This window comes from Acyrthosiphon pisum, chromosome X, assembly GCF_005508785.2.
Source record: "Acyrthosiphon pisum isolate AL4f chromosome X, pea_aphid_22Mar2018_4r6ur, whole genome shotgun sequence".
In the NCBI taxonomy this organism is placed as follows: domain Eukaryota; kingdom Metazoa; phylum Arthropoda; class Insecta; order Hemiptera; family Aphididae; genus Acyrthosiphon; species Acyrthosiphon pisum.
The window spans coordinates 41,923,004-41,933,507 of NC_042493.1; the positions used below are offsets into that span (position 1 = coordinate 41,923,004).

The 10,504-nt window shown below is 25.6% G+C and overlaps 1 protein-coding gene across 1 annotated transcript; it reads left to right on the top strand.

Annotated features, from left to right (window-relative positions):
* The first annotated feature begins 1,901 nt into the window (after nucleotides 1-1,901).
* Nucleotides 1,902-9,313, top strand: LOC100166050 (programmed cell death protein 10). The gene is made up of 5 exons (XM_001949261.5): nucleotides 1,902-2,383; nucleotides 2,539-2,716; nucleotides 5,164-5,296; nucleotides 6,410-6,574; nucleotides 7,748-9,313. The coding sequence occupies exons 1-5, from the start codon at nucleotides 2,309-2,311 to the stop codon at nucleotides 7,830-7,832; spliced, it is 636 nt and encodes a 211-aa protein (XP_001949296.2). The 5' UTR covers nucleotides 1,902-2,308; the 3' UTR covers nucleotides 7,833-9,313.
* The last annotated feature ends 1,191 nt before the right edge of the window (nucleotides 9,314-10,504 follow it).

Consider the following 10,504-nt stretch of genomic DNA (forward strand, 5'->3'; position numbering starts at 1 on the left):
CTTTTGACATTTTCCAACTTATTATACGTGTCCGTAATTTTTCATACCTATATGGCTATATCGAATGAAATTATTTGAATGAGAGTGCGCGCCAGGACAAAAATGTAATAATATTGATCAGATGACGTCACGCATGGAGGTATAGCAAATGTGTGAGCGGATACCAGGAATTCATGAAAAAGTCGTATACCCGTTGAGCGATGTTTGGACAAAATGAAGGTAGATTCATATTTTCCCCGTTTGGTTAGTAATGGAATTCCGGATTTAGAAGCTAAATGCCTAAATGAAAATTCGAACGACGTACCAAACGACCAAACTCTGTTAACCATTCTCGGGTCACTTATATAATATATAATATATAGGTACCTATAGTAAAATATATAATATGCGAAAAAGTTTTAACTTTTAAATCACGACGCAAGAATAATGATTTTGAATTACAACATTTAACTTACATCGATATTTTTTGTTTAAATATCTAATTTCGTCAAAATTTGAACTTCAAAGGTTTATAATAAAAAATAGTTGTGCTTACATTGTACACCTACTTATTAAAATGAACAATACCTATTAGGTATGCAATGAGCTTGGTCGCCGAGATACTTTGTGTCATACTCATAGGCGCAAATAGCGTTTGGGATTTGGGGGCTAAAGTCTTACTTTGATAATATTGAATAAGCTGAAAACAAAATGTAGGACATGTTTTTAGGGGGCTTAGCCCCTAAAGTCCCCCTATTCGCGCCTATGGTCATACATATTGAAATTTTGGTAATAAAAAACTAAAAAATAAGTAGGTATATAAACCTGATGAATAAATAAACAATAACTTTATTTTTAAAAATACTGGCATATAATAGGTAGGTACTAGGTTAATAAATAAGTAACTCGAATAACGTGATATGTAAACACCTTGATAAACGAACACGTACCTATATCTACTGATGTTCATTTCTTCGTACAATCTACAATCTAGATGTCAATTATGGTTTAAACACAGTTTTGTCACAAAGAGGCTTATGAAATCTTATCTACATATGCGAACATAGGGCCAACTGTAGCCAAGCTCCACCAACAACTTTAATAGCCCTCCACCCCTCCCAAACATTTACTTAATTTTTTTATGCTTATTCAATTTTAAAATTGTATGGTATTATAAAAGGCTTCGGCCTCCCCAAATCTCAAAATTATCGCCCATCGTACCTAACCAAACATAATATTTTTAAATATATTTTTCAATGTTATCCAAATACAATTTTTCCCGCCAATTGTATGTACATTATTATATAGCGTTCAATGCAAGTAGGCGGGATTTCCGAGCAAGGCCAGAGAGTGCTGTGAAATAAGTACCTAAATTAAATAGACCTAAACAACAATGACCTATGCGATTTAAAAATTCTTCTATTGTCAACTCATTATTACTAATTAGTAATTGTTGTACTTTTAAATCCAACAAAATAATTATTTTTTATGTAATTGACAATTGTTTACCTAATGGTTCACAATTATACTAAGATTACCAAATTAATTATTATAATATTAAAATTAATTTCATTTTTTAAATTAATATTAATTATAATATAATATATTATATAACTGTATAAGGTAGGTAACGAAATGTCCGTAGGTATATCTTTATAATAAATAAAATGATAGTATAATTGTAAATTAAAATTAAATAGAATATTTTGTATTTTTGTTCTTTTTGTCCGGGATTCGCTTTCGGTCACTTCTTGAGATTTAAGATTTAAATTCATAATTCAAACTTGTTCCAATTGTCGACGGCAGGCCAACAAATTTGGGTCGAGTGAGTTCGCCACCGATCGTTTCAAATTTCCGCGCGGTGGGCGCCGGTGGCAGAACGTTTCGCCCCGGCGCGGCCAAACGTTTGTCGTTCACGTTGGCCGAGGGGCGGGCGGTCCTGCTTATCGTTATCATCGTTTCTTTTTATTTTTTTTCTCGTTTTCGTCCCCCGAACCAGAAGTGCTTCACTACATCACTACACGAATTTTTATTCCGTTGATAGCATTGTTTTTTTTTTCAATTTCCCCGTACACAACGACAACGAAAAGTGTTTACGACAAACAACAGCAGCACCGCCAACAGCATCGTCGTCGTCGTTCGCGTGACGGCCATTAAGAAATCAACGGACGACATGTAACGCGGTCACGACCGTTTTTAGATACAACCTAAACGACTGCCGATCGCGGACGCCCCGGGCGCCGTACAACAACTGGCCGACGGTTTCCAAACGTCTCCGTAAAAAGACCTGATGTCCGTCGTATTGCTTCCTGTTCAACACTGTCGCTAAATGATGAAAATGAGCGACGAAACGCCAGTCAGTTCTCTGGTTCTACCAGTATTGATCAGGCCGATTTTGTCTCAGGTATTTAATGTTCTGTGCTGTAACAATCCCTTCGAAGATGCTTTGTAATATCCTTTCTTTGGTTTCCATCATATTTTTGATTTTTAACCAAATTGTATTGATGCGGCTAACATTTACGCTATTGTAACAAAACTAAACTATGTTGTAATTTTCAGTTAGAGAAACGCAATGTTTCTGCATCGCAAACTCTACGGTCAGCATTGTTTAAAACGGAAAATACTCATCCAGGGTTTGCGTATAATTTGGTTGCTGGAATAATGAAACAAGGTGATATTAGTATTAATATGAATGAGAGTGTATTGAGACTTCAAGGCACGGTTTCAGATCTAGAAGGTAAATTTTAAACTACCTATTTGACATTAAGTACCTAGGTATTTAAAATTTTAGAATTATTTTACGCACTTCCATTTTTGAATTGTGTTAAAGATATGTTGGACCAAGTTTTCTTATTTTACCTCGTTACATGTGAAATTTATATAGAAAAAATAGAGAAATTACTAATGAAAATTATTAAAGGTGTAGAGTAGGTATAATTATAATATTAATTTTTACTACCTATCTAAGACTATACGTCGGCCACAGTAGTATATAATATATTATATGATAAGACTCTGTTATTGTTTATTAATAAGTTAATAACAATAATAAGAAGAATTTTAATAGCCCCTGTCATTCAGTAAAATTGGGACTGGAACCTTTATGATTTTATCGGTTAGGTCAGGTTTTATCTGCTCAAAAATCAACAAATTTAGGTTTTGGTTTTCAAAATATAAAGCTTTGGATTCAGTTAATAACGATTTTAACCCTTTTTATTACACTTGCTGTTTGTTTTATTTTTATCAATTAAGTACCATATAAAAAAAAATGTACATATTAAGATTCTCTATTTAATTAATAACATAGGCATTATTTTTTTATAAGCATTTTACGTTCAAATTTTGACAAAATTTATCAAAACTTTTAAAATTTGCAAATAATTTAGTTAAAAATGTATAAAATATTACATTTTAATAGCTAAAGATTGAAAATTTAAACAAGGTTTCTCATAAGTATATAGGGTAGCCAAATAATCTGGACATTATTTAATCATTGTCTTTTTTAATGAATATTTTTTATTCATATTTGGGCTAAATTTGATATTTAAATGGAGCTAAACGATTTTAGTAATATTTTGTAATTTAAAAATAGTATCTTTATTATGATGACTGATTTCTCACAGTTAAAAATTAAAATCAAAAATGTAAAATTGATATTTTAAATCGAAAACAGAATTTATCCCTTTTTGAAAACGCATAAGATCATTAATATGTCTTGTGACTGACCATAATTTATAAAATATATTACTGATCTTATGTCAACTAGTAATATTGTAAGTAATGGTTTATGATAGGAAGAGTTTGAAATACAATTTGGAGTTTGTAAATGTTAGAATTTAAATTGTAGACGCAATAAAAATGAATTAAAATTCTACTTAGTACCTACCCAATTATTATTTTATATGGTACAGGTTTACAATACCTGTCACTTATTTCTCTTATATTTTTTTGTAAATTTTGTATTTAAAAAACATTATTCTTAAATTATTCAATAAGTGAATTTATACATTTTATTTAAATTTCCTATGGAATACTTTCTGAGCTGACATAAACAAAACCTGTACATTTTATACCATATTACTTTTTCAGAATTTTACTATAACTTTTCAGAAATTATAATTATACAATTATAAATGAATTATTAATAAAAATTTCTGTAACTTGTTTTATATTAAATTAAAACCAAAATATAATATATTTTTTTACAAACATATCTGGTATTTTTTAGTGCATATACATCTAAGCCCTAATAATAATACTAAGTAGACTGAACTGTTTGTATGGAACACACTATTGGTCAACAAAATTGTTCTACTATCAGACAGCACCAAATTAATTAAGTTTTGTTATTCTGTATTATCAAAAATAACACATAGATTTATTATTATAAAAAATTTGTTTTTCCTTTTATGATTCCAATGAAAATACATCTAATGGAATCAAAACAGCGGCCTCCAATTAGAGGCAACACTTTTCACTGCACAAATTATATACAATCAATTTTTGTTTACCAGTTTTGATATTAGAGTGAATAGACCTTTTATCAAACTTTTAGATAACAACATTATCTGTGTTCTCTCTTTGGTTTTTTACAATATTTTAATTTTTAAGTGAGTTATGAGTATGTAAAATATTATTTATAATATGTAGTATGTCTATTATTGTTCATAAAAAACCAAGAAATGCTATTGTACTCTAGGTAATGATTAAATAATCAGTTAATCTAATAAAAGTACATAAATAAAATATATTACATTAGCTTATCAACGTTTAAGAAGTATTGTTATAATATACTGTATTTACAAAAACTTATGTCTTATTTACATCTATTTAAAAAATTCAAAAAATTCTAAAGTGTCCCTTGGTTTTTTTTAAATATTTTTATAGAAAGGTTAGGTTAATAAATGTTATATTTTTATGAAAACTTTTTTGTTGGTAACTGATTCCCAAAAGTCTTAAGTAAACAAAATGGGTTTGATATTTATTTATTTTTCATCAAATTTTAAATATGTTTATCGTAATTTAATAGTTAAAATTAATAATATACTACTAGCATTAGATTTATTTATAATTTTAACAAGTACATAATATGTAAGGATTTTTAATTTTACATTGATTATTTTATTATAATACAAAATATGAAATTATTAATAGAAATATTCTAAAGTCTTACATATTGTTTAGGTGGTGAATATAGATTAAATAGATCTGAAGATGCATTTCAAGAATTAAATAAAAAGTCTATGGCTTTAAAAAGAATATTAAGTCGCATACCAGATGAAATCAATGATCGTAAAACCTTTTTGGAAACAATTAAGTAAGTTATCAAAAATTTTTATAGTTATATTACTATCATATAAATGTAAATGTTTTGAATAATGTGTGGAAACTCTTTTAAATGACCAAGTACAACCATTAGTTTGATAGAAAAATATATATTTTCAGTTATTTAGATTCTGAACTACTGTCTACTGCTACTGGTAAAGTGGTGACATTCATTTTTTTTAAACATTATTTATATTTCTTATTGTTTATTTTATGTAAATCAAATCATATGTAATTTGTTAAATTATCTATAATATTATATGCATGGAAACTGTCTGCTTTCTTTTATAAATGTATATAATATTTATTATATGAAGACCATCAAGATAACACAATGCAAATGTGCTTCAAAATCACTTAGGAATAATTACTTAGTGTGACCAACAATTAAAAGTTAATTTTCTATTTTTATTTGTATTAAGTTGACATAACAAAAATGTATTAGTTGTGTTTTCTACTTTTCTAAAATCTATTTATTAACACAGAAAAATATATATTATTTCTTAGTAGTATATAGTAATTTCACTAACTTTTCAAGTTTATCAGCTAAGTAAAATTTCTCTTTTTACATAAGTATCTATGTTTTTATTGTGCTGGCTGCAATTATATTGTTTCTGGCTGATTTTCATAATAGTAACATTTATTATTGTTATCATGATAATCCTCTTCAAAAAACATATTTATGATTCATAGATTTTTCCTTTCAGATGATAAATTTCAAGTAGCGTCCTTCGTTTTTTCAAATAAGAATCATCCTTTTTATGTATGATATTGTTAGTGGTGTAGAGGATTTGGTAGTAACACATAATGTAATATTACGATTAAATATCTCAATGAACGTTTAATATTTTATTGAGAGTATGTACAATATTTTACTTTACGGTTCATTTGCTTGTTAAATTTCTCACTGTAATTTTATAGTTCATAATCGCTCATTAATCAACTCAAAAATGTAAAAAAATTCACAAAGTGATATAATTAAAAAATTTAATTGTTTAAATTTTTAAAGTTTTCATCAATTTTATTCAAACAAAATATTATTTTTTGTTTGTTAAATTTGTTGATATTTACTACAATACTAACATTATTTTATTCATGATTACAGAGAGATAGCTAGTGCTATAAAAAAATTACTTGATGCAGTAAATGAAGTATCTGCATATATTCCAGGGCCTAGTAACAAACAAGCATTAGAACAGAGAAAACGTGAGTTTGTTAAGTATTCCAAACGGTTCAGCAATACACTAAAAGATTACTTCAAGGAAGGACAGTAAGTAAATCTGATGTTTATTTACAAAGCCTAAAGATAGTTCCTATTGAATTATAAGTGACATATACATTGTGACAATTTAGTTTTATCCTATAAAAGATTCTACCAACATACCTATTTTAAGTCAGCTTGGCTTCTCTAACTAACTAAAATTTAAAATAATACAGAATATCAGTGACAACTCATGGTTGGGTGACTGGATAATTTCACCTTCTCATTAAAGAAATTAAGAATATTAATTCATTACTCATATTTATTGATAAAGAAGTTTTATTAAAACTGACATTTTTTAATAATAGTATAATATTTATGATACATTGGTCTGTGTGATTATGAAAACAATTGAATTGTTTCTATCAGAAATCAGGAGCATGCTTGTATGAAATATATCTTTGTTTGAGCTGTTTTAAATACGTCTTCGATTGTAAATGAAGGCGCATAATGGTGTGATTTCATGTACATTTAAACTGTGATCTTATGTACGCGTTTTGGAAAATCGACAGCGTTGTCCATACAGTAAGAGTGTAAGATATTAGTATAGGTAGTAGCCAGTAGGTAATTTATTTTTAAAATTAACAATGTATAATATGGGTTTTGTTGTTGGTCGCTATTGTTTATTAATATTATTAAACATAAATAATATTTTAAAGCTTGAAAGTATTAATATATGTAATATTTTATTATATTTTATTTGTTATACTTATGACTAGAGATATCATATTAAAATTGCACCTCCGCCAACAGCAACCACGAGCCGCCACTGCAGAATATTTATACATATTATCTGTTTACTAATATAACTTAACAGATATATATTATGAAGTTAAACTAAAATTAATAAAATATAACTTTATTTTTCACTGAATTGTATCATTAAACTTGTTTCTACACCACATCATTGGCAATAGTACAACTTGCATTCACAAGTTTCTGGTCAAAATTGATTTATTTAGGAATTATTAAAGAAAATTAGATTTTTGAAATTTAGAGACATGATATAGGTTACAAAAAATGTGACAAAATTGTATTTTAATCAAAAAACTTTAATACTTGCTAAACATTTAGGACAATACTGATTATTATTTTTTTTTATGTATTATGTATTTTTAGTAATATTAATTATATTTTATAGCTAAGTTATAATAATGGATTGAATTTGTTTTGTTTTTTCAGTGCCAATGCAGTATTTATCAGTGCCTTATATTTAATTCACCAAACAAACCAAATTATGATAACCGTAAAAAGTAAATGTGAATAAAAATGTTCTTATATTTCAATTAATAATTAAGCAATGTAATACATTCCACTACCAATTATTTATTACAATTATTGTTCTCATAGGAAAAAAGGAAATAATGTTATATAGTTTTAAAATAATGTCGAATTATATCTATATTGTATTTGCTATTTAAATACATTGTCATATTTAGAAAATTATTTATAAATAACATTATTTTTACAAATACTTTTGATTGATTTATGGACAATATTAATTTGATTTTGAGTTCATGAGTTGAAAAACCTTAGTTTTAATGAAGTCAAATTTTTACTTTTTTTTCTCAATATGTTTTAACTAGCAAAATCTTATTGCAAATTATAATATGTTATAGCACTTGTCCAATACGAAAAAATATTTTTCTTTATTAACATTTGATTATGATTTGAATTATTATCAACAGTGTTAACTCACAACTATTATTTTATACATTTATTAAATATTCATAAATGTTATATTTTTATGCACCAGTATTATAGTAAAAAATTGTGATTAAGTACAAGTTGTACCAATAATAAATTCTGATATCATACATAAAAGATAGTGTGTTGAGTATCAAAATACAATTATTACCATTATTTATTATTATAATTAAAATAAACTATAAAATACAATTTTTATTTTTAAATAATTATAATGTTTAAAACTTTTCAAAGCTCTATTTTTATTTATAATGAATAAGCAAATGTTAACCCTTATCATAAACATATTACTATTTACCCAACTAATGTATTGTAACTGTATTAATCATATATTATATTATTAGATAATTTATTTAATTTAATTATTTAAATTAAATTGTATTTATATATAAAAAAAAAACTTATTTATTTAGAATGTAATATTTTAATTCAATTATTATCAATAGAACATTTTATGGATTCCTATAATTGATATAGAAAAATAAATTTAGAAACATGTGCAATTTACCTTAAATGTCAAAATAATGTTATACAGAATTTTGAACGAAAAAAGTATTTTCAATTCTCAAAATTATATGTTTACTATATATTTTATTCCATTGTGTTGTTAATTATATATAAAAACATTTTAAAGTATTTTTATTGAAATGGGGATCAAATGAAGTGATATTGAATTGCTTAGATAAATTAATTTAGTTAAATGTTTTAAGTTAAACTTGAAGTTTGTATGTTTTTTTACATGTCTGCGTGAAATAAAAATTCTTAAAAATATATCTAACTTATTTTCATATATGAAAATAGATAATATATTTATGGTATCTGTCTAGTATCCTTTATTTTTCTGTTCAATATTTTTTAGATTGTTAACACAATGTTTTTATAAACCAGCAAATAGATAATAGAAATTTTATTTTATAAAATCTTATTATAAATTAGTGATAGTATTTATCTAAAAGCTGTCCCAGAAACAAAAACATATGTATAGAATGTAATACGCAAAATATATTTAAATAATTAAAAGTATTTTATATTAGTTATCAATTATCATCTTAAATATATTATAGATAAATATGAATTGTTTGAAATTGTATGAAATGTTTTTACTTTTTACCAAATCAAACCATTTGAAGCTCAGTATTCTGTGTAATGAATTACAAATTATTAATGCATTTCTATATTAGACTATGGTAATAAAATATAATATTCATATAGATGATTATTTATAAGATATAACAATAATTACATTGTTATATCTATAGCGTTTAATTGTAGAGTTTATATTTTAGTCCAAAATATTTTATTGATGAATTCATCTTTCTTTTGTTCTGTATTTTAAGTTTTAAGATGGTCACAAATCACTAAAAAATAACAATGGAAACATATAACTTTTAGGTACTAATAGTATAGTTGAAAATTATATTGAAATATGTACTATTTTAAATATTTAAGTATATTGGAATGTATATAATATGTTTTCTTAATGCTGACTTTAAATAATAAGTGATTTATTTAGAGGACACTTGATAAGCACTAAACAATCTCTATACTATACGCAATTCATTTCTATTAATTCTAAATTCTATTTTATTCAAAATCAAAGTAAGATTATTAGTTCATTTGTCAACAATTATATACGATTTTGTAATAGAGCGAATAGATATTTTCTTATTATTATTATATGTATTCAATTCATAAATGTTACCAGACATTTTACAATTTATAAGGTAACTTTATGAATTATTTATTATACTTAACTATAGATAATTCTTTTGATACATACAAGCAAAATTGTAATGAAAGTACACAAGGGCAATATAACTAAGAAATGTATTCCTAAATAAAACAGATCATGGTCATGCTTATAGCCCACAGATTAATTGATCCATGTTCATGGTAACACGCTGTATACAATAATTATGTAAAAATACACACAACAATCACTATATGTTATATGTAGTTAGTGTACATGATATTATAACTATATTGAGTATCTATAATTGATATAACAATTAATTGGTCATCGTGTTAACATGTTTTGTGCGAGCAATAGTGTACAAGGAAAATAAATAATAAAAATATGTCGTCTGCTAAACCTCAATTAATTATTCACAACCCACACCTGCTAAAAAAAGGTATAATTCCGAGAATCAACGTGGAAATAGTTGGTACTTTTGTTTGATCATAGAAAGACATCCCCGTATACTTGATAACTATTGATAATTTAAAATCTAA